Genomic DNA, 26,120 nt, shown 5'->3' with positions numbered 1-26,120 from the left:
TCGAAACGCATTCAGTTTGATGCTCATGTAAGAAATATGCAATAAATACATTTTCCAACAGTTAAGATGACAGATGCTTCATGACTGTGCAGTTTGTAAAAACTTCCAAGGTGAGGAACAATCAACCCATAATTATAACTAAGTACTCTTTTCTCTTCTAAAATAGACAAAGCATCAGATAATAAACAAAGCAATATGCTTTATAAACACTTTTGTCACTTCACAAGTTTTAATGTTAACCTTGCTTCAATCTTTCACTCGTGTTAAATAAAATATTTATGCAGTGCTTAAGAATTTGTTATGAAATCCATCTGTAGGTGCACAAAAATACCACGGTGGATTAGTAATTGGTGATCGTATAAGAATACACCGAAGAAAGAGGTCAATTTGTTGTCAGTGATAAGAGTTGCAGCTGCTCTCGTGGCTTGAGCATAGTAAGTGGTAGCGATAAAATTTTGTCCTAGGTATGGACAAATTATACGGTGGTGTAATGGTTATCACTGTTACTTCACAGCAAAAAGGTTCCAGGTTTGAACCCCACGGCTGACGGGGGCCTTTCTGTGTGGAGTTTGCATGTTCTCCCCATGTCTGCGTGACTTTCCTCCCGGTGCTCCGGTTCCCCCCCACAGTTCAAAGACATGCAGATTAGGTAAAATACCCAGCCACTAGGGTTGTATAAGACAGTGCATATAGTGCTGATCCCAAGCCTGGATAGATGAAAGGCCCAGTATAAGATTAGCATGAGCTAAAATGGTTATTAACCTTCTGAAAATAAAGTCTCATCAAACAACTAATTCTGTTGTGTTGTGCAGTGATGGAGTTATGCAAAATTGCATCAAAACCACCCACAAACCAAGACTTTAAATATGTAGTGGATGATGACAATGGCATGTCAGCTGGCATATATTCTTAGGTATTACACCTTGTGATAGGTTCAGAAGGATATTGATATTGAAGTATCATGTTAAAAGTTACTACATATTAGCAGAAGTAGGTTGTACTCACAGGTATGGAGTACCATCCATTATCCGTCACCACTTATCCTGTGCAGGGTCACGGGCAAGCAGGAGCCTATCCCAGCTGACTATGGGCAAGAGGAGGGGTACAAACCTTGACAAGGTTCCAGATCATCGCAGGGCTGACACACAGAGACAAACAACCATTTACACCTACAGTCAATTTAGAGCCACCAATTAACTTAACCTACGTGTCTTTGGACTGTGGGGGAAACCGGAGCACCCGGAGGAAACCCATGCAGACATGGGGAGACTATGCAAACTCCACACAGTAAGGCCCCCGTTGGCCACTGGGCTCAAACCCAGAACCTTCTTGCTGTGAGGCGACAGTGCTAACCACTACACCACTGTGCCGCCCTATGGAGTACCAGCACTTCTATAATTCCATACTCTTTTGAGAACTATAAGGGTTTTTTTGGTTTGTTTTTGTTTGTTTGTTTTGCTAGACTCATAATCTCCCAATACACCACATTACCTATGCCTAGCTGTGCTTAGTCGTGCCTAGCCACGGAATCAAATATTTAGCTAATGATCACAGTCTTGGTTACCCAAACTCATTTCATTGTCTCCTGGTTTAAGGTAAATCAAACCCAGCTTGCTTGCACATCACAAAATCTGGGCTATGTTAAATATGTTTACATCTAGCTAGCAATCTTCCCTTTCTGTAGCCTGTTTTTTTTTTTCCTCTACTAAAACACTTCAAAAAATGTGGATATTTTAATATATTTTAATATTTGGATAGTTTAAAATATTTTAATAATTAAAAAATGTGTTTTCTTAACTGGATTTTTTTTTCTTAATGTGATATACAGTATGTTTCAGCCATTATCCATTTAGTGCCTTATTCACTGCAGAGCTTTAAAATTACCAGATGGTTTAGTACAACTTGTAACATGTGCACCAACATTCCAAAAATGGGAGTACCTGCATGTTTGTTTTGGGCTTTAAGCAATGCTTATTAGCTATACTAAATAAATATATTTTTGTGAAATAATTATCAACCTAAAAATAAATATGTACTCAAATTTTTTCATATGTAACTGTGTTTTCATCCATCCAATTTATAGATTGTACTTCAGGACCTGACGCTGCTATATACTGATGATATGAAAACTGGTTTGTTTGTTGATTGCATGAAAATGCTTATAGAATTATTTAATCTGGTCCATGTCCTCTGGATGTCACAGTCTATTAGAGATTACTTGGGTTCGCGAAGAAAGCAATACTTCTGCAAGAAAATGGCAATGTGTATGGATACATCTTAATTTCTGAATAATGCTCTATTGTGTAGATGAGAAGTACTTGAGTGGTATAATGTAGGAGTGCAGTTTAATCAGTTTGCTTTTGAATGCATATTTAGACATTCATAGCTCTGTAGAGGCCTGAGAGAGTGAAAGGGAAAGTGCCTGTAACCACTCATTGCTGTGGATATGAATAGCTTGTGTTGCAGCCACAGCTTGGTTAGCCAGTGTCTGGGACTTATTATAGTGCTGTGTGTGTGTGTGTGTGTGTGTGTGTGTGTGTGTGTGTGTGTGTGTGTGTGTGCGCGCGCGCGCACACGCATGTCTGTTATTTTAACGCTATGTCTATTTATGCCCAAGCAATAAACATTTCTCTATGCGTATGTTCGACTTTGATGCACATTTGATTGGTTAAAGTCTGTGATTTTATGGCCTCAATCTAAAGCTGAGTTTCATCAGAGATCTTGTATAATGAAATAAGTATGGGTGTGCGCTTACACACAATTCTGTGTACTTATGTGGGACAACTTTCCTGCTATACACACTGATCATATAACAGTGCAATTCAGTGGGCGAATCCTGAGACTCACTGCTGCTCACAGACACACCATATATCCTGGTTGTGGCTTTATTCCATGCTTTTCTGTGTGATTTAACATGATTCCACTAATGGCTAAAATGGGAATGGGGAGCGTATTCAGCCCTCGGTCCCAGCAAGGCTCTTCCCTGGCATACAAATGAACTGGCATGAATGGGACCAATACTCAGGGAAAACAAACCACCTTGACGGTCGATTAGGAAGAAAGGGCCCGCTGTGTGAGTGCTGTGCTGCCCAATAAGTCACAGACATACTGGAAAGTCAGCAGGTGTGGACCGGGACCAGTCAGGATCTCTGGTCTGGCTGAGTGTGGCAGACATGGTGGTATTGAAGGGCTATTTCGAAACAAACTGAGACAGACATGCACAGAAACTCACAAAGCACCTGGCCTGTAGAGCACAAAGCCCGCTTACAGTGTGATGTCTTGTTAAATGGGTGGTTCTATTCAGGGTGGATGGTTAAATGCAGAGAAATAACACAGGACGTGTCTTCATTGGTAACTGCAAGATAATTGTAGAAAAAATGCTGTTAAATTTTGCTTAACTTGAACTTTATTCCTCAAATTTATTTGGAATCAAAACCATAATCACATTCAAGATAATACATTATAATGACAACGCTGTAATTATGATATGTGATTTATTTATTTATTTATATTTTTACATTTCAGGCTACCGAAACATTTCTGGTGAATGAAGACCCGTCCAGAGGCCCTGGGATGCCAGAATGCTTTGTTGTGTCTGATTCCTACCGGGTATGACTCATTATTACTATTTTCCCTTTTACTGCAATTCTTATTATCCCTATTGTTGTTATTATTGATTTGTTATTTGTGTCAGCTATAATTATAGTGACGGACAGTGCACGTTTATACTCTTGTTAATTGCGCCACAATCATAATGTCATTCACAGCTCTCCTCAGCTGCAAACCATTATCGTCATTATTTCCACACTCACTTTCGGGGGGAAAAAAAGAAACCTTAAAACTCCGCCGAAGCCCTGCTCTCTCGTGGGAATGAAAATTATAACGATAATGTGCAGTGCACTTGTATAAAATGAGAAGCCCACAGTGTGAGAGGGGAGGGAATGAGAGGCGAGGGGGTTCTAAAAACTACTACATACAGCTGAAAAAAAAAAAACAGTGCTTAGCTTTTAAAAATTCCACCCTGCAAGCTCATTTAGATTTACAGCAATGAGAGTAAAATAAAATGACCATAAAAATAGAAGGATGGTATAAAGAGATGGAGGGAAGGAGGGATGGTGCTAGGAGTCTGTGGATGACTGAAAATGAGATTGTTAATGAGCTGGGAGCATGGTTTTCTACTCTTTGTTTCTTTTTGTTTCCAGCAGGCAGCTTTTGCCAAGTTTCTCTAAGAAAATCTGGCTTGCTCCAATGTATCAAATGTCTCGGGGTGCAGAGTCGAGCCGAAAACGGAGGGAAAACAGGAAAACATGATTGGTGGGGAGAATGGGAAGAGGCGGGGCATATAAAAGCCATATTGCAAATCAAGAGATATCCATGAGTTTGCTGACAGTCTGAGAGAAAGATAGACTGCAAAGCTGTACCAAATTTTAATCTTCTCTATTCTGATCTGTTCACTGTCTGTAAAGGTTCTCAGTCATCCAGGTCATAGTAAACCGTAGGTGCTAAAAAAGCTCTTCAAGCAAGTCCAGTTGCCTTTTTTTTTTTTTTAGCACCTACAGTTGATCTGTTCAATATATTACACTTTTATCACATCTTTTATCAGTATGGCAAGCCCTTTTAATGAAAACCACTAAAATGATTGGCTCATTATTCTCAGATCACCAGGAGCTTCTTTAGTATAGCATGCTCGATATACCCTAATATTTAATGTGCATGGTTTAACTGGAATTCAGTAAATGTAACACCTTGTAGATGCTGGCTGCAACATGCAAATAACTGCTGAGCAATCACAGTTTAATGCACAACAACGTGTGCATTTTTGCCTCGTAAGAAAGATGGCCGACTGCTCCTAATTGAGGCCCGGCATATGGTTTAGCCATGTGTTAGTAAATGAGTGTTTCATTCACTCTGACCGCTAAACATTGGGCTCATTTAGGGAGTGATGCTACATGAGCACTCTTAAGTGTTGGGTGAAATGTAGGAAAATATCCTTCCTTAAGCTCCCTTAGCCTGGTTTTGATTTTTGCCACAAAAACGCTTCGTTGTTTGGAAGTGGCAAAAGAAATAATATTCTCCCACGGTCTCTAGTGTGTTTAGAACATCTCAGTGCTTTAAGATGGTTATCCACACTAGAACATATGCCCTATTTAGGGCCACTTATGTGCGCAATTTCAAGGGTCAAGCATGGTCACTGTTGTTGCCAGTGACCACATACCAATACCGACTTTGAATCAAATACACTATCTACAGCTGATGTGGTTTGACCTAACCCATGCCACACACACAACACACTCGCACACCCTCTCAGTCTTTCTCCTGCCATTGACCAACTACTCCCTCCATCGTTCCCTCTCTGCTTTGGCTGTGTGCGGTAATTGGCCACACAGCGCTGGCTTTGCTCGTTGTTTCCCCTGCAGTGGCTTGTGGTGGTGCTGTGCAGGCAGCAGGCCTCATAAATCCCGAGGCCTCGGCTGTCAGTTCCAAACTTCAGCTCTGCTTCCCCACAATGACTTCACCCCCACCAAGCCTCCCCACCCAGGCACAGCCTCCACAACTTCACTTTCTTTCCCCTTTTATTGCCTGTTTTAATGTGCACTGCAATAAGCAATGAGAAGTTTCGGATTGTAGAAGCATTCACAATACCGTTATTAAGTGTGCTCGTCTGTGTACACCTGACGTGTTTTGGGTCTTTCAACGTCTGATGAAAGTGTGGTTTTACTACAGTTTTTTTTCTTCTTCTATAACTTCTACATGTATATATCTTTCATGGCCAGACTCTTAACTTTCATTTGCAAAGTGGAATTCTTTGCATTCTGTTTGGCATATAATGCATGTTGTCAACACGTTTTGTGTCGATATTATACAACCTACTTACACTTTAGTCGCTGTTATACACAGATATGTATGATATAATGACATTTTATATAGCTGATATTTAAATAAATTCACATTGTGTATACAGAGGATATTACACAGTAGTGCAAAGATATGAAGTTTATCTTCGAGTGGTGAGCATATTCACGAGTGAGCGAAGTGAACGAGTGAAATATTTCTCAACATGAGAAGATAAACTTCATGTCTTCGCGCCACCGTGTCATGTTCTTTATAATAATATAGACACATTCACAAAAAATGCATGTTAATTGAAAGAATTTAAATTTTGAACCGGTTCGCCATTTTGACAACATGTGCCTAGTCAGCGGGAAAACACTGGGAGTGACATCATCAGAGTGAAATATCAGGAAATATGTCACTCAGATCTGTGATGTATTTCCTATGAAAAATGTGAGTTTTTCAACACGAGAAGATAAAATTCATATCTTCAAGCCAACGTGCCCTTTTCTTTTTATCATATAGACAGATTCACAAACAAAAAGTACCCAAATTTGCCAAAACAATTCATCGATATCCTCATGAGTGACATATAGAGATTTATGTCATGGTTTTGGTTCTCCATGTCCCGGATGTAGCTCGTATGAAAAATACGAGTGATGTATTTCCTAGTAAAACACTTGTGACCATATAATATTTGTTTAAGACAGTAACTGTTCTGTTTTTAAGATTTATACTTACAGTCTCAAAACATGGAGCAAGGACTACTTTACCTTTCTTACATGACTCTTATCTAACCAAGATTCACACAAAAACAAACAAACAAACAAACAAACAAACAAACAAACAAAACAAACAAACTCAGAAATCAGTAATGTACAGTAGGCTACATGTATGTGAAATTAAATGGCAACCCGCAATATGATTGAACCATGATTTAACACTTGACTTGCTGACCAGTTTTGTCCTTTTCTCCCTTATTTTAACACAAACGTAACACAGTATGACACATAAAGGGACATGCTATCAGTTTTGAGAACATCTTCCTTATTTACCTTGGTGGTAACTGCTTCAGACGTCGTGTCCCCTCTATATGGCTAGAAACACAGAACTACGAACTAAAGAGCAGAGTTTATACATTATATAATGTCCAGAAACATCGGTCTACATGCCAATCTGTTTTTTTTTCATACAATAGTTGAGAGCCATAGTTCGTTCGTTCTTCCTTTCCTCCGTGAGCAGCATGGTGGTGTAGTGGTTAGCACGGTTGCCTCACAAGAAGGTTCTGGGTTCGAGCCCAGCGGCCGGCGAGGGCCTTTCTGTGTGGAGTTTGCATGTTCTCCCCGTGTCTGTGTGGGTTTCCTCTGGATGCTCCGGTTTCCCCCACAGTCCAAAGACATGCAGTTAGGTTAACATGGGACGACCTTGGGCTGAGGTGCCCTTGAGCGAGCCACCTAACTCCTAAATGCTCTCCGGGCGCTGTTAGCATGGGTATGTATGCGTGCTCATTGCTGACATGCGTGTTCACTGCTTCAGATGGGTTAAATGCAGAGAGGAATTTCACAAGTGTGTGATGTTCTTCTTTTGTGACAGTAGTTGAAATCACAAGCTGCAATTATCGAAGATATTGCATTTTATTATTGACTTTGCATAGTTATTATCCTGTTTGCCTGGTCACTCGAATTGAATGGGGTTATTTCATTCTGCTTGTTTATGAGTTTTTGAGGTTTGGATTAATATCAGCTTGACTCAAATGACAAGTTTAATAATATTGAGGAAAGTTCCGGAATAAAACCCTCTGTACCTCCAACAAAACAGCCAGGATATTCATCTCATTATCTCTAGCCGCTTTATCCTGTTCTACAGGGTTGCAGGCAAGCTGGAGCCTATCCCAGCTGACTACGGGCGAAAGGCGGGGTACACCCTGGACAAGTCGCCAGGTCATCACAGGGCTGACACATAGACACAGACAACCATTCACACTCACATTCACACCTACGGTCAATTTAGAGTCACCAGTTAACCTAACCTGCATGTCTTTGGACTGTGGGGGAAACCGGAGCACCCAGAGGAAACCCACGCGGACATGGGGAGAACATGCAAACTCCATACAGAAAGGCCCTCGCTGGCCACGAGGCTCGAACCCAGACCTTCTTGCTGTGAGGCGACAGCGCTAACCACTACACCACCATGCCGCCCCCAGCCAGGATATTATTGTACATATTTGAGCCTGATATCTGAATAGCCAAGTGGGACTGTGTTTGCATGGAGTTAAACAGAGTTAAAATAAAGGCAGTGCCAAATGGTTGAGAGAGAACTTGTGCTCTGGAAGCTTTATGAAAGCAGACTCGGATGTGTGATTTCTACTGGATATCTTTATAAAGTCACCTAAACTGCGGTACGACCTTGTTTTAACCGTTTGCTGTTGTGTGCTGAGGGGAATCAAGAGGAGAGAGGAAGAAAAGGAGAGAGGAAGTCAGCGGAGGGAGGGAAGGCGAGGGAGGGAGGGAGGGAGGGAAGGAGAGAGGGAGGGAGAGGAAAAGTTCCCTCTCTTCCAAACTTTGGAGTGAGTGTGTGTGTGTGCTGCTTTCACTTTGAGTCGCCTAGGCGGGGTTTTGAGCAGTGCGTTGTGGAGGGAAGGGAGCGAGAGCAATGCAGCGACCGCGGCCGACTGCCTTCCATCTGCAATAATAAGCTCCGCGAATTCACTCTCTAACGCAATAACCATGTACTCCCCGTACTGCTTAACACAGGTAAACACCATACTCACTTCTGGGTTTGTTTGAATGTCTGTTGATCTTTTTTCCCCTCTCCCTCCCCTCCTGTGTCTCCCCTTCGTACGTTTTGTGATTCTTTTATTATTCCTTATTATCGCGCGCGAGCTCGTGTGTGTCGATGTGTCGCGACTGACTCGGTTCACCCGAGCGATTCTTTTCCACTTCTCACTGTTTAATAACTTTTTTTTTTTTTGGAGGCGTTTCACTGCAACATGGTTGTGAGAGAAAATGGCGCGTCGCTCGATTCTATTTCATATTTTAAAAAAAGAGAAAAAAAGGAGGGAGAAGAGAAGAGGATGAGGGAGAGTGAGAGGAGACTAACAGCCAGGTTTTAAAGTTACAGCTCGTGTTTCTGGGTTTATCTAAAGGAAAAAAAATAATACATTAAAAAATAAATAAGTCTGTAATGAGGAAAACGCATATCGCAGATCAGGTCTGAATCGAGTGTCTCGGATCGTCAGTCCCTTAGACTCACTCACTCACTCACTAACCAGTTGCTGTTTTTGTTTGTTTGTTGTTGTTGTTGTTTTTTGACAGGGGCAGAGGTCACTGTCACGCTCCATAAACGGGACGCAGTCTGACAGCATTGTTTTTGTTTGTTTTTGTTCAAGAACTAATGAACGGTGCATTGCATTTCAGGTGATTGAGAAGGTTGTGTTGCTGTGACATGTACTGACTCGCTGTTGTTTCCTGCAGATGCAGGCTGAACAAATGCTTCACTGCATTCAGATTCAGCTAATATCTCAGTTTCTAACTCAGGTTTTGGAAGAGATTGAAATGCATGCGTCCACAGAAATAATTCTACAGTTTGAGCTGGAAAAATGTGCGAGCACTCAAAAGCCATATGTAGGCTAATATGTGGTCTAATCGATGCACTAACAACTGGGGTTTTAATCCTGCTTACTCTTCTGTGCTGCCTGTATTAGCTATTTATGACTTTTGATGTGTTATCTAAGATATGAAGCCGTGCACATTCTTGAGCTTACCTCGAGACACACGTAGTGTTTTATTTTACACTTTTCACAATTAATGCATTTGATGCCTATGAAAGGAAATTAATCACACACACACACACACACACACACACACACACACACACACACACTATAGTAGGCTGTAAAAGAGACACTACAATTACTGATGATGATAAATACTTGTTATAAAAAATAGTACTTAAGGCCTATATAGGCTAGATATTATTAATTTTTAATAACATTTAATTCTTCCGACAGGTCTAGTCAAGGGACTGGGTGTCATGTTCATCCCTGTAATTTAATACCATTGTGCACATATCACTTAACATATTATCCGTTATTACCTAAGTGTATTAATTTATTACAGTTGATTGTTTTCACAATTATCTGAAAACTAGAAGATATTTTGCAATTATTGCAGCATATTAACATCAGGTTTATCAACGATGCTTTCCATGCTTTACAGATACTGCCAAATTGTAATTGCCTTTCCTTAAAAAAATTCAGCATGGATGTATATCCCCTCCTTTTTAAACAATATATACAAAATTGTATTTTAGTATGCAATTCATTCTAATTTGGAGTTGTTATTGTGAATTTTTGAGGCAAGTGTGTGTGTGTGTGGGGGGGGCAGCTGACATTTACACGTGGACAGACCACAAACTGTCTGTTTTTACTGAGAAATGCCACATTTATCCAAATACTTCCTTGTAACGTGTTCTTTTCTGTTAACTAGAAAGCGAGCTTCAACATTTTCTAAACATTTTTATACACTTTGTCTGGGTTTTGACCCATAACAATGGAGTCACCATGCTTGGGTTTTTCTTGCCTAACTCAACTAATCATATTTGTATTTAACTGTTCTGGTTGTATTTACAGAAGTTGCGGCATTTATTTTTTACTGCACAGAGTGTGAGACAAATAGCTGCCTTTCAGCACATGCACAACAGTTTAATGAAGATTTACTGCACACATTCAGGTCATTTTTAGGGATGCTGGTTTTATTCATGCAACACCAGACAGTTGCATTCATATGATGTTTATTTAGTCCTGATTTTATAGTGGGTTTATTAAAACGGTTTTGTTCACATGCCTCTGTTGCTGGTTCATTTATTTAGCAGGCTGTGGTCTGTTTTCCATTTTCAATACTTAGAACAATAGTTAGCATACCACTTGAGTGAAACAGTGTAATTCACTCATCCATGAATAATTTCTTTTTTTTTATGGTCACTAACACTTCAAATTAATAATAAGTGCACTTGCAGTTTTAAGGTAAGTGAATAGTCTCAGTGTTTAATCAAAGGTGTAGGTAGATAAGAGGGAAATTCAGTTCATATACATTTGTTAGAACTCACTTTTATTCAGACAGCAGGCTGAACCTTTCGCACACGTTCCGTTTTGGGAGTTTTTCTAGCTTGGGTTGTGTTTCTGTAAGCGGATCAGGGCAGATTTATCTCCTGTGCCTGAAATCCACATATTTACCAGCTTATGTTTCATTGAACCCTTAAGTTCCTCCGCTCCAGGTGAAACAGCATTAGTGAGTGAAATGTAACTGGGAAAATAAATATGCAGTATTATAACATTACCAAATGGCCTCGGCGGCTCATAGCTTGGATGAGGATTTTTTTTTCTTTTTTAAAAGATGTAGCCTAGAGAAAATTGCTGTGCATACAAGTTTATATATATATATATATATATATATATATATATATATATATATATATATATATAAAAAATTTTTCCCTCCCCTTGCTCCTTTAACATTTTGTAGCCTTGAGGTTTTCTCAGTACAATGTTAGCCAGCTTTGTGTAAAGTAAAGGCTCTTGAATGTAAAAAGGTCCATGATGAACACCACTCATTATCATTACAGTGCAACGCGGCTGTGCTGCAGTCTGACGGCATTATAGAGCGCGCGCTCTTTCCATTAATTATAGACCGTAATTGATAACAGAAGCGGCGGCCACAAACGCGCACGTGCTGCACACACGCACTTTTCTAGGCATCACTAAGCGGGAAGGAATTTCTGAAGTGTCACAACTTTTCTTGTGTGTGTGTGTGTGTGCGTGTGCCCCCGCGTGCACGCTTTCGAACCCCCTGAAGGCGCGCTCACGACTCAGCGGCTCTGCTTGTCGCATTTTGCGTGTTTGCTTAACAATAAAAAATCGTATCTGTAATGAAGTAGGAGATGACCGGGTGTAAACAGTGGAATGAATAATGAGCCGGGATAAAAGCTTTTCTGGACCCTAGTGCGGTCTGGATTGCGGGGGATCGGCGCATGATGGAGATTAGGAAATGGCAGATCCTTGTGCTTGAGTTTTAGAGGCGAGATGAACTTCCATCCGCGGTGCTGGAAGATATCTGAATTAAAAAAAAAAAATGCAATCAGGGTAAACAAAAGATCCATTGTAGCTCTAAAGTAGATCCGCTCATTTTAATCTCCCGTTTATTTCCAGCAACTTTGCAGATGTCTTTTTAATAATCTTCTGTTATACCGTTGTACTTAATTGCATAATAAATAAGAGGGCTCAGTATATTTCCATTATGCATTAATGAAACATCTGTAGTCTACAAAGGTAAATAAATAAATGGATAACTCAATAATAACATTCTGTGCATTCAGATCTTCCCAATATACTGTATAATAGCCTGGCATTTGCTTTGGTTCTGAACAAGATTGCTCTGATAAGCAGCAAAAGAAATGAGTCATATTTGAAATTCTCAGTTCATTAATACCATTGATATTATATTATCATTAATAATATTAGCCAAACAGTTTCACTGTTTGATTTATTTATTTATTTATTTATTTATTTGCTTTTGCTGAGGTGGCGTTTTAAGGCCTTGCTAATAATTAGTTTCATTTCTATCATTGATTTTGTAGGGATTTGGCTAATAAAGTCATAAGTAGGATGTTGACCTCAGCAACAGGTCAGCATGGTTGTAATCTGCTAAAACAACTGGATTAGTACAACTGTTGCACAATGCAATTAATACATTATATGTAATATTACTTAAAACTCTTGTTGGCTATTTTGCTGGTGTTTTTTTTTCTCGTTCGGTTTTCTTGCAGTTGTGAAAACGCTATTTTCACTCTAATTTTCAGCAAATCTGCAGGAGATTTTTTTTTTACTCTTAGATTTTGGTGAAAGTGCTGAGGTGTTTATATAGAAATACATGTATATACACTGTGAAGTGTTTAAGCACTGAGAAGGTGGCCATGTCAGATGGGGTTTACGCCACAAAATAAAATAAAAGTAGGCTTCAGGAGTCTCAGGAACATCTCTCATAAAGGCCCAATAATTACTTGTATAAACTTTTACAGCTTTGTCGGCTCGAACTTATTAGACTATAGTTGTCCAACCCTGATTCAGTTTAAGTTGTTTTAAAAGGGTGCAGCCTGCTAATATTCCTGTTCAAAAGAAAGTTCTGTAATTAGCATCACTAAAGTTATGACACATTGTCAACATTCCCACTAAGGACACGCTTAAATTACAGTGTTGGTCTCATTAAAATATTAATTTACATTTACAATTTCCGTGTCATCTGAGGTTCCATACATTTTATACCTGTTTTTTTTTTTTTTTTAATCTTGCCGTTGCTTTTTAGACTAGGATTCAGTATTGATCTCTGCATAATGGTTTCTTGAGTCATTTACTCAGTATATTTGAAAGAGATGTTAGCTGATGCATGATACACTGTGCTTAAATGGATATATTTGTCTGTGGTCATCCAACTCCTATAGACTTCCTCTGAAAACTACATTTAGTCAGATTTGTCGAGGTGAATGTTAAATCCATCTCCAGCTTTCCTGCTCGCCCGCTCTTGCTTCCCAGGCCTGGAAAATGATTTGAAACAGCTGTTCAGGGGATTAAATCTGATGAAACCACGGTCTGAACCAACAGAATTGTTGGACATTTTCAAATTAAAGTCACAAACACATACACACACATTCAGCACTGTTCGCTTGTAAATTCAAAAAATACTGCTGCGTAAACATCTCATTATTCACTCATTCACTGCTTTTTAGTTCTTGTGCATACAGGCATGATGGCAAGGCTGCAGACCAGTGCCTTAATGCAGATTAGGCCCATGTGGCGTTATCAGTGGATTAGTCAGCATTGCAGTTTCCTAGTTTTTTGACTGGAACAGCAATTTACATTTTATTCTTATTTCTCCAGCAACTCAGTAGAATCTGTCAACTGATTACTACATTGGTAGCAAATTTTGAACAGAAGGAGAACCACACACGAGGAATATATTGGAAGAAGGTTGTATACTTGAACAACAGCAACAACAACAATAATACAATGTAAAACTGAGTCAGAAAAGGAAATATACCAATATTGTCCTGTTTGCTAAAAGCCCACAGCGTCATGATTTTATGTGAATTGCAGACAGTTATTGTGATTGGACTTGAGCAGGAATTGGCAGTATAGTACAAAGCTAGGCTCATTGCTGTAAAGGGACTAATGGCAGTGGTGCAACGGGACACTGTGTTCCTTTTACTTATTCATTCCTTGCGAGCCCCCGTTGTCTTCTACACCCAATGGCTTCTCCTCCGGTTTGCTTTATGCGGATTATTAACAACAACATCTGAGTTATTCTCATAATCTTCGTCTTGAAATGACCAGACATTTATAAAGATGGCCCTTAATTTGAATCATTTCAATCACATAATTCATTAAGTTGATTTGCTCTTAGTATTGTCAGAGTCTGGTCATGTACATTTTAAATATACATATCTAAATGGCCTTTTACAGAGAGTAATACAAGATTTTATTTTTATTGGGTAATAAAATACTAAAGACCTTTTGTTGTTTTGCTATCAGTGTGCTGGTTGCAGGAACTGTGTGGCCTGAATTTGGCTGAATGGTGTTGGGTGAAGGGAATTAAAAATCAGGATTAAAGAGTATTTAGTGTTTTTCTCTCAAGCTGTATGCAGAGAGGCCGAATCGATCGCTTCTTATTCGCTATCTGCACAGCTGTCCCAGTATCCGTGGAGAATGAATTCCTGCTGCTATTGCCATGGGAGTCTCCAGCCAAGAAGAATAGGAGGATATCCAGTGTGTGTGTGTGTGTGTGTGTGTGTGAGTGAGTGTGAGTGAGTATGTGTATCCTCCTCCCTTCCCCTTCGCTCATGTCACTCCTGGCACGGATTAGGCCTTGGCAGAGCCCTGGCACTGCCCGTAGCTCCACTGCGGCTCTGCGGTTGCTGATATGTTGTGCTGTTGCCATGGTTATGGAACACACACTCGAACACAAGCGCAAATTACATAATTGAGGCTGCATATACATAAGCCACAGAACATATTTTTTCCCTCTTTTTTGGACGAAAAGCAAGTAAACGATCAGAGCTGATCAGAACCAAGATCTGTGGGAAAACAGCGAAGGCCTCTTGTAATGGCGCAGACCAAATGGCGTCTCTTTGCATCTGTATGATAAAATGGCAAGGGCCTCTGGTAAAGTCAGATGAGGCCTTGTACCATGTATTTAATCTGATTAGCCATCGGTATAAATGCCACAAGGTCTTTTGGCCTGTTTTTGATGCTTTTTCACTGTTTGGTCTGGTTTGTTACTTTTCTTCGTTGAGTGAGGAGGCTTTCTCAGTTGGAGGGCGTGGACATTTACACCAGGTGGCTATGCCAGGCTTGGCATTGCTTTGGCGGAGCATCACTGTGTTGCTAGGCAGTTTTTCCTGCTCTGGCTTCCTGCTTCATTGGTTCTATCTTTGTCTGCATAGATTGGTTTGTACGCGTTACTAGCCAAAACTGTATACTCAACGTGGTCTGCAAATGGATTCCTGGGTTGTTTGGAACAGGAACGAAACCTGTTTACACAGAAAGGTACAGTTTGTTCCTTTTCTTCTAAGAGTATGCACGAATTTGTTGGCAGTAATAGATGTAGTCATTGTAATTACTGGATATATGTGAAAAAATGGAGAGATCCTAATATAGCTTTATCACAGTCAGTGACCCAGTGTAAGTGTAAAATCTGAAAAATCTCTCGCTCTTTCCCTCCTCATCATAATAAACTGGCTTATTTAGAACCATCTACCTTCATACATAATGCATTTGCACGCGCACACACACACACACACACACACACACACACACACACACACACACACACACACACACACTTGTGCACACCCACCTCTCACACCTGCACACATTTAAGCACATGGGACGCAGGTGTGCATTCTTGACTCATCTGTGTCAATCTGGTGGCGATAGGAGACATCACACCTCCCCAAACAGTGCTATGTGGGGAGGTGTGTATGAGAGAATTTTACTGAAAGACAGCGGTATTATTGCCAGCATGCCACGTGTGCTTTGGCCTCAAGCTGACTCTTAACCCCTACAACGAATCACTGTGACCCATGCAGCCTGTCTCCATGTCCAAGGGCATTGAATTAGCACATTTTCTCAATGCCCATGCCTGCATCCATAATTAGGTATCTGTACCAGCATAGTAACATCAAAAAACTTCACTTTCGCAACAACAATTGGTTGCTGCCAGAGATGACGCGGGATCTGATTGGTTAGTCCAACATAAAGGCTGGTCCACTTATTATGCATGTATCCCGTTTTCACACGTTTGGTCAATAGCAATGAATGTGTGAGTGTTTTGTCTATATTCATAGGGTGATATAGCGTTCCAGTTAGCTAAGACATGTAATGAGTGTTATGGATTCCCAGAAGCAAATCTCAGTCCGCACTATTAAGCCAGAAAACCTTGGTAACCATGACAGGAAGTTGTATATTTTTATTTTTCACTCTAAAGTGTTTATCCAGATATCCAGTGAGAGCCACAGAGCACGAGAGAGGAAGAAAGAGTGAGTGTGTGAGGTGTCAGACAGTTTAGGAGCTAAACACACGACAGGAAGTTTTATTATTTTTTTCTGTCTTGGAGCATACACTAACATACATGAAAACAATGACAACACAGGTCAATAATCTAAGAGTTTTCAATGTGTTTTCTGGTGGTATGGCCCGGTCTCATGGTGTTATGCCTACATTATAGACAAGAAAACATAGCCTCTTCTCTCATCCTTACCCTTTCTCTTTTTCTTCGTGCAAGCAGGAAGTTGGTCCAGAGCCAGTGGTGGAAATCTATACTCTGTTGCATAATATAGCATATCTTTACCTAAAATGAACCTAGCAGAGACTCTGCAGCTGTGAGCAAACAGACATAGAGAGAGAGAACAAGGGTGTGTGTGTGTGTGTGTGTGTGTGTGAGAGAGAGAGAGGGAGAGAGAGATTCCTGTGAGTGTTTGCTGGCTATGGTTTCAGGCCACAGGCTGGAGGCCTTTTTCAGACAGGCCCAGTGTAGTGTGACACATTGCAGGGCAGAGATCGCTTTCTGTCTCTTACTGTTCAGTAGTTCAGCAGCTGGGACAAACATTCTCATTCTTCAATATTTAATTGTATCCAATAAAATACACATAGATACACATATTTTCCTTTTATCAATACTTTTATGTATTCCATTGTAAATAAAAAGTTTATAATATGGATTACTGCAGTTGTGGATTAGAGCTATTTACTGTTTATTTATTATTTACTGTTTACTGTTTGATCTCAAACGCATTAAGAAGGCAAGAAATTGCACTAATTAATTTTTGATGAGGCACATCTGTTAATTGAAAAGCAGTTCAGGTGACTACCTCATGAAGCTGGTTAAGATAATGCCAATAGTGTGCAAAGTGTCAAGGTAAATGCTGGCTACTTTGAAGAATCTAAAATATGGAACATATTTTGTTTTTTAACACTTTTGTTTACCACATAATTCCATATATGTTCCATCTGTTATTTCATAGTTTTGATGTCTTCAGTATCGTTTTACAATGTAGAGAATAGTCACAATACAGAAAAACTTATCGATGAGTAGGGGTGTCCAAACTTTTGACTGGTACTGTATATATATATATTATATGGACACAAGTGTTTAGTGGGAAATACACCACTCATATTTTTCATATGAGTTACATCCGGGATATGGACAACCGAAACTGTGACATAAATCTCTATATGTCACTCATGAGGCAATCGATGAATTGTTTTGATAAATTTGGGTACTTTTTGTTTGTGACTGTGTCTATATAATAAAAAGAAAATCACACCTTGGCGTGAAGATATGAATTTCATCTTCTCATGCTAGAAAAACTCGTATTTTTCATAAGAAATTCATCGCAGATCTGAGTGACATATTTCCTGATATTTCATGCTGATGATGTCACTCCCAGTGTTTTGCTGCTGACTGGATGCATGTTGTCAAAATTGTGAACCGGTTCAAAATTAAAATTCTTTTGATTAACTTGTTTTTTTTATGGATGTGTCCATGTAATATAAAGAACGTTACACAGTGTTGTGAACATATAAAGTTTATCTTCTCGTGTTGAAAATATTTTCACTTGTTCACTGCACTCACTCGTGAATATGTTCACCACTCAAAGATAAACTTCATATCTTCGCGCTCCCGTGTAATATCCTCTCTATATATATGTGTGTAATAAATCAGCTGTTGAGCTAGTTATTTGCATTAGTACAGAAAGAAAGCGTAAGAAAGAGTAAAAAAATGAAGTGGATGGAAGCAAAATTGCAGATTTATCAGTAACGTTATCAATGTTTTCAGCTCCAAATTAAGAGGAGAGTAAACTGCACGCACCTCCTCATTAGTGTAACTCGGTTAAGGAGCTTTCAAACTGCTGCCCCATATCACTGACAATATGAAATATACATTTAAATAACTTTTTTAAACATTTTAAATAACCTGACTACATTAAGCTGGCGGCATGATGGTGTAGTGGTTAGCGCTGTCGCCTCACAGCAAGAAGGTCCTGGGTTCAAGCCCCATGGCCGGCGAGGGCCTTTCTGTGCGGAGTTTGCATGTTCTCCCTGTGTCCGCGTGGGTTTCCTCCGGGTGCTCTGGTTTCCCCCACAGTCCAAAGACATGCAGGTTAGGTTAACTGGTGACTCTAAATTGACCGTAGGTGTGAATGTGAGTGTGAATGGTTGTCTGTGTCTGTGTGTCAGCCCTGTGATGACCTGGCGACTTGTCCAGGGTGTACCCCGCCTTTCGCCCGTAGTCAGCTGGGATAGGCTCCAGCTTGCCTGCGACCCTGTAGAAGGATAAAGCGGCTAGAGATAATGAGATGAGATGAGACATTAAGCTGGTACACTGAGTTCGGGTATGTCTCTGTGTAGAGTTTTGGAGGATGTTCTTCTTGTGTTGACTGGTTTCCTTCCTCCTCCTAAAAAGATGCCAGTAGGTAGACTGGGAACTCTAAATTACCCCAGGTGTGAATGTATGTGTGTGTGGTATAAGCTCCGGACTCCCCACAAACCTGTTCAGGATAACGTGGCTACTGAGATGAGCGAGTAAATGAATTTCATGACTTCTTCACGCGTTTTTTTTTAATGTTAGTGAAAGAAAGGAAAGAAAGCCATACCATCTAGGGTTTTTTCAGTATTCTCCACAGAAATGTTTCTTCAATAGTATTGCAGAGCCTACACACACAGTGTAGTAATGCAGAGTGAGATCATATGCAAAAATGTCCAAATAAGGTGTAGACGTTTTGTTTAAAAGAAGCCATCATGTGTCTGTTCTTATATTTGCTCATATTTGTTTTTGCAAGTCAACACTTTTTTAATTTCCTTGCCTTTCTATGAGTAAAAGGCACACCAGCACAGGTCACTGAGTCAGACTGGTGTCTTGAAGTAATTGTGCTTTCTTTTTCTTCAGCCAAAGGTTTTAACCCCCATCTAACATATAGAATCAACATGGAAAAGTACACAAATTATTCAAATTGAAGTTAAAGTCACAGCCTCTGTATTGCCTTGTGCTCAGTAAAGTGCAGAGAACGTGGCTGCAGGAAGCAGCTGGGTGTGTGTTTGTCCTTAGGTTTACATGCCAGGACAGTAATGCTAATTTAAGACTCCTCCAGGCTCTCCCTCTTTGGTACTGACAGCAAATTTCGAGACAGAGTGGATTTCTTACAGCTCATTGAGCAGATGAGACTGCAGCCGTTGGTGATTAAATAGGGCCACGGAATCGTTTATGCAGATTTGTTATTAGTTGGATCGTAAAACTTTGCCTCTCTCACCTATCTTTGAGTTTGGCATCTTTTTTAGCCTTGCACCCTTTTTCTCTGCTCCTGTCTCTCACTCCTCAGTCCAGCTGCAGAGGGCCTGATGTGCCAGATGAATATGTCTCGAATAGGAGCCATATGTGAGCTGAGAAAACTCACACAGCACAGGAACAAGTGGGCTTTCATAGAGCCACTTTCAAACCTCAACCGGGAGAGCAAGTGTAGTGGGGACTGCTGGTTTCAAAATCTAGCCTTCTTCAGTCCTGCATAAAGAAATGTAAAGAAACAGGACAATTTTTTCATCAGTTTTTTTTTCTTTCAAAATATGTATACAAAACCTGCTGGGCTGTTGACATTGGTCCCCTTTTTGCAACAATTCCCTTTTTTCTTTTTACAATCATTTAGCTTGTGTTCCACCTTGAATATCTGCTGATGTATATATTTTAAAGGGATCTATTTGCACAAGGATTTTTTTTTTTCGCTGCAAAGCTATTTGTATTCTCCTCTTTCTTTGCCCTGGAAGCAGCATGTGATTAAATCAGCCGATACAGGCGTATTATATTTCCCCCAAGACTCTGAGGAATGTGAATGTATCATAACCATATTACACCAGTTAGGAGGCGCTCATTGTGCCAAGATCAGAGCAATATAGATATGTAGGCACAATTGAGACTCTCAGCCTGCCCTCTCTTCTCTCTCCTTTAGCCGAATCAAGACGTTATATATATGTCCAGAAGAAAGAGATGCCTCCTGCCTTAAAATACATTTGTTGTGAGTGAGGCATGTCACTAGTGGGACTTCGGCTGGTACAATCCCTCCACTGTTAAAACAATGATGTGGTTGTGCTCCATAACCCAATTACGTCTCTCCAGAGCAAGAGAGAGAGAGAGAGACTGTCTTAGTAAATCCCATAGTTACCAATCCTGATCTGAGAGCTTAAAGTAAAAGACCTTATTCATTTCCTTTCTGTGATGCTGCCCACCAAACCTGTGCTTCATGACACAAAACTACATAATTGCAAGATGAAAATACAAGTGCACAGAGTTTCTGGGTATATATATATATATATATATATATATATATATATATATATATATATATATATATATATATATATCGCTTGATCCTTTTCCGATCTTTAACCGTCCAGTTTCGGTGAGCCTGTTCCCACTGTAGCCTCAGGTTCCTGTTCTTGGCTGATAACTGTGGAACCTGATATGGTCTTCTCCTGTTGTAGCTCATCCCATCCTCCCTTCCGCCTTTGATGTGTTGTGCATTCTGAGATGCTTTTCTGCTCACCGTAGTTGTAAAGAGTGGTTATCTGAGTTCCTCTAGCCTTGTCAGCTCGACCTATTCTCCTTGCACTGTTCTGTGTAAACTATAGAGAACAAAAAAGGAAATACTCAAACCAGCTCGTCTGGCACCAACGACCATGACATGGTCATAGTCACTGAGGTTACATTTTTGCCCCCATTCTGATGTTTGATGTGACCAGTGACTGAAGCTGTGTACTGCTATCAAATAATTGGCTGATTGGATAATTGCATGAATAAGCAGGGGTACAGGTGTTCCTATTAAAGTGGCTGATGAGTGTATATCTACAGAGAGAGAGAGAGAGAGGCACCTGTTTGGAATGGCAGCTTGAAATACAGCGTGCTTGTGGCATTTGGAGCTTTAATTCTGTGTGCTTTTCCATTTATTAAATTTCCGTGTAAAACGAACACCCCCTGCTAATGCTTTTGGGGGCCTCCAACTGCCAAATTGGGCCCTGTTGAGAACAGGGCGTGTCTCTGTTTTTCCCTCCAGCCAATGAAGTCTTTCAATTTGAAGCCATCTCGTTCGCATGCTGTGTCCCCACTGGCTATGGGTGTCTAAGTATCGCCATGGGGACAGTTCAGACCCCGGATTGGCTGTTGCCATGTTTTTGTTTACCCCTCCTGCTGCTGCTTGTCGTCAGCTCTCTGGTTTCCTGATACTGGGAGGTTGCAGCATCTTTATTAATTCAACATGAGGAAGTTTGCTCAGGAAGAGGGGAAAGGGATGTGGGCAATCATATTTACCGATAGGAAAAGGGTGTATGAGAGGACTGTGCACATCAAACATCTTTAAATGTTCTAGTGTTTGAGCAGGAATATTTCGTCTTAGCCTGGGTAACTTTATGAGACATTTGTTTGTACGAAGTTAAACGTTGTTCTCTAATAAACTGCATTTCTGTTCACAACCCACAGTGGTGCGACGACAATAACTGGAATAGAGGCTAATTTTGGATTGGATTTATTAAATAGACAGTGTTGGCGTTAAGGTAGTGTCAGTTAAAGGAAAAACCTAGTGTGAATTACTTGCATATTAGTACTTTGCAATGAAATTCTGAGTTGACTTTTTTTAAGAAGTTTTTTAAGCTTCTTTCATCAACATTAGTCCTTGTCTCATCTCTACGTACGTATGAAATCTTAGCAAGTGATGATATCATAAATAAAGGAAAAATCTATCTCTAGACATATTTACTGGTTTCAGGCTTAAACAATTCTTATTTTATTGGCAGATCATTTTGCTTCTTCTGGATAAACACTTGAAAAAGCAAAATTATCTGCCAAAAGAATAAGAATTTATAAACTTGAAAGGAGTAAAAATAAGTAGAAATAGGCAAAATAATTTTATATTTGTTTAAAAAAAATCTAATAAGGAGAAATATTAGTTGACTTTGCCCATATTTTAGGTATTTTTTGCAATGTAGAGAGAGTGATGCAGTCGCACTTTAGTCCTTTCATCTGTCCAGCTCTCTTGCCTCCTCATCTGTACACTCTCCAAAGCTTTATCTTTCATGCTAATACTGCTGTCAGTACGACAGCGTATTAGGGCCAAAGAGGTAAATTTTTTTAAAAAATGGAGCTGAGGGAGAGGGTAATATTCTGAGCAAAAACTCAATTTCTCAGATTAAAGTCGGAAATTTACAAGAAAAAGCTAGGATATTCTTGGAGATTAAAAAGTCACAAATTTACAAGAAAAAAAGACTTGGAAAATAGCATTTTTGTGAAGGAACCAAATCGCTTAACTTTGCAAGGTTGGATTAACATCATCCCAGCACAGATAACATGGCTGAGTCGAGAGTTATGGAAAATGCAGTCTTTCCTCCTCGCGCAATAGGAAAGAATAGCAGCACTAAGAGATTTTCTCCAACATTTCCCAGAATGCATTGCAGCCAGGAAGCATGAGGTTTTTTTTCTCATGAATTTGTGGCTTCTTGGAATTTCTGAGTTTTTTTTTTTCTCACAAAAATCTCAGAGCGTTTCTGAAATTTTTTTCTCATAAAATGTTGACTGTAATCTCGGATATTCTGAGGTTTACCTTGGAATATTACCCGCTTTCCCAGCTCTCTTTTTTTTCCTACAGTGGCCCTAATACGCAGTCGTACATCAGCACTATTGTGGAACTGCGTTGTCATAGCTACCTGAAGTGCATTCTGTAACTTTCAGCACTTGCTGTCACCACAATTTTTACCTTGGATCATTATTAAGGCATTGTCTGGCATTGCTTTTTTGTTTTCAGGAGCTCGCGGAGAAACCTGACCATTATCACTTATGTTTGAGATGGTTGAATGTTGTCTCCCATTAAATGCCATTGTGACAGCACTAGCAACGTCACCACAACAGCACCAACTAAAATGAACACCACAATCACTAAGCATTTCCCAAATATTTCAATATTAACTATATGTTAATGTGTTTCAGAGTGGAATTTTCCTTTTGGTTTTCACTCTTTCTTTCAAGGACTGAACTTGTCCGTCCATGTTAATACAGGCACGGAAAGTTTTGTCAGTAAGTCTTCCTCTGCAGAATTACGGGACACTCCAGAGATACCGCTGACCCCTATAGGTCTGGGACATGGTGCATAGAATGATTTTAAGTCTCTCTCTCTCTCTCTCTCTCTCTCTCTCTCTCTCTCTTTCTCTGTTGCCAAGGCCAAGTCTGGACACACCTGTAGGCTCTTTACTTTTGTGTCTCTTTACTTGCTCCTCAATGACACCCTATCAAAGGGAAGACATTCGCAGACCTGACAGCCTGATATCTAAGGGTTTTTATTAGGGCATGACAATGTAGGGAATGAAAAGAGAGAATGAAAGACAAGACGAAGAGTGACTAAGAAAAGCAAGAGAGCGAGCATGCGGATAAAGAGGATCAATAAGGGTGGTGAGTGCTTGGGGATGGTGATGAAGAGTGACAATGAAAGGGTGCAAGAAGAACAAGAGAAAGAAAGCGCAAGAGAGGAGACAGGCAGGGTTGTGAGTTTGGGGCCGGCGCTAAAGCATTTGCATAAAGGGCAGGGCAAAGTGCCCAGCGGTGGAAAGGGTTGGCACTGCGCCTCACAGACTGGCAGAGGGGGCCGACCGAAGAGAAAAATAGTAGAGCAGGAGAATGACAGAGAAGCAGTGAAGAGGAGGAGGGGGGATTTAGTCAATAGTACTTCCCTTGTTCTGTGAGAGGAGGGCCCGGCTGCGTTGGCACTGGCGATGGGGAAATCTCTTGTTTTTGTGCTAGATTGCCCCTTTATTTCTTTGATTGCGGAGCATTCAGTGTTCGGCAAATGCCCTGTTTGTGTGAACCTGCGTGGTCCCACAGTTTAGGAGTTTAGCACTACGACACTGTTGTCATGCAGTCAGCACGGTCTTACACTTTTGTGACATTTGTAACAATCTGTACGGCTCAGTTTAAAAAAAAAAAAGATTATGATGGTTATGATGATTAGAGTTTAGGTGTGGTTAGCACTTTTCAAATTCATTCAAACTCCATCCAATGATCGTCCTCGCAGTTTGAATTGGAATGTATTTCTCCTTAAATCAGATTCCGTGCAGTACACTATTACCCCATTTCACTACTGTTTTAACTTTAACCTCATCTTTGCCGTTTCACATTTATTAGATCAGTGTTTGTTCGATGACCCTATGGATGGGCAAGAGATTGAACCAGTCGAAATGTCGACTTTGGTACAGGAGCTTCCTGAGAAATTATTGTCGCCTGACACAATTCCACTTTTTGATCTGTAAAAAACACATTGAAATAATTAATATTGTTCAAACATTTGATTTCCGACATAAGCGCCAGGGAAATAATTTATCTTGTGCTTGTGTTTACTAGCAAGAACAGTGTATTCCTACTTCAAAACCTGCACCTCTCCTCCTCTTGTTCACAAAGAGACCACTTCCAAGTCATGATGGGATATCAAAGAGGGCAACTGTCCTGAAAGGGGGAATATGTTTTTACCCCTTGCTTAGCCCAGATTCTTCCACTGTACAGTCAGCTGTAAGGAAAAGGTTTAAATTCTCTGCACACTTTCTTGCTGCTTATATCTCTCTCCTTCTTTCCACCTTTCTTCAGGTATTTTGAGGTCAGAGGTGGGTTTCCCAAAAGCCTCTTAAGAGCGTCTTAACTAGGAGAGAGAGAGTTCATTGTACTGCTCGCTCTATCATTTAACGATGATCTTTGTGCTAAGATGCTTTTGAGAAACTCAGGCCAGACTGATACCATATCCTCAGACTGAAGTTCGCTTCTGCAGCTAATCAATTTGGCAGAAGTTTCTTTTTTTCTTGTGAAAAGCACTTAGTCCTTCAGTTAAAGGCTGGATGTGCTACTACATTACCCATCATGTGAAGCGTTCATTATTCTACAGCAAAGAGGAGAGAGGGGGCAAAATCCAGGGCATGATTGGTTAAGGTTAGGAGGTCTGGGAGCAGTTTATACATGATGTAGACTGCCCTTTGTCCATTCAAAGCCAGAATGCTGCAAGCATGGAATAGTCAGATGATGTCAGAACTCGGCTGACTGAAAGGAACACTGGTGGTCAGTGTCATAGGAGCTTAGTCTATTTGTTTGATGTGATACTTTGTTTGTTCCCCCCAACCAGCATGGCTTCTTCTTTTTTAACCTTATATGGATCCAGCATTCATAACAAAGACCCCTTTGTATGCATTCAAAGTGTTGCGTTTTTTAGCATTTTTTTTCAGGCATGTCAAAGTAGCATGTTCATGCGTGAATAAAAACCCACGATTTGTGCCGACATGCTGAGCTAATTGCGTTTTCAAAGGTTTTCTCTCCTCACCAGCGTTCTCTATAGGCCTGACAATGCTAAGCCTCGGCTTGAATCTCAATGAACACGAAAATCAGAGTGGTGCCAGCCGCGCGCATCGGCCCATGCAGATAACTTTGTGGTATGTTGAAATCAGACCCAAGTTAAGTAGGCTCGAGATTTCAGATAATGCTACAATAACAATGCTATCAGCACATCAAAGCAACTCGACCAGAAGAGGAATAATAAACAGCCAGTAAATTCGACCATGGGAGATTTCGATCATTTCTTTGCCAGTTTAACTGTGATCTGCTACTCATCATGGTTCAGAATGTTTTTATCAAGTGAAGTTATAGACCCATCTCTGTGGATTAGGTTTGGAAAAA

General features: G+C 40.2%; 1 protein-coding gene across 2 annotated transcripts in view; it reads left to right on the top strand.

Moving 5' to 3' along the window:
* The first annotated feature begins 8,412 nt into the window (after positions 1 to 8,412).
* The window catches only part of nfixb (nuclear factor I/Xb), a 172,758-nt gene continuing 155,050 nt past the window's right edge, over positions 8,413 to 26,120 (top strand). Inside the window, exon 1 of one of the 2 annotated variants that reach the window (XM_060901522.1) lies at positions 8,413 to 8,585. In XM_060901522.1, coding sequence (XP_060757505.1) covers positions 8,559 to 8,585 — 27 coding nt within the window. In that variant the 5' untranslated portion in view covers positions 8,413 to 8,558. The remainder of the gene's footprint in view (positions 8,586 to 26,120) is intronic. The other variant, XM_060901524.1, reaches the window with a different exon arrangement.

The sequence above is a fragment of the Neoarius graeffei genome, chromosome 20 (genome assembly GCF_027579695.1).
Source record: "Neoarius graeffei isolate fNeoGra1 chromosome 20, fNeoGra1.pri, whole genome shotgun sequence".
NCBI lineage: Eukaryota > Metazoa > Chordata > Actinopteri > Siluriformes > Ariidae > Neoarius > Neoarius graeffei.
The sequence above is the reverse complement of the archived record's forward strand: the minus strand, read 5'-3'. Positions and strand labels throughout refer to the sequence as shown.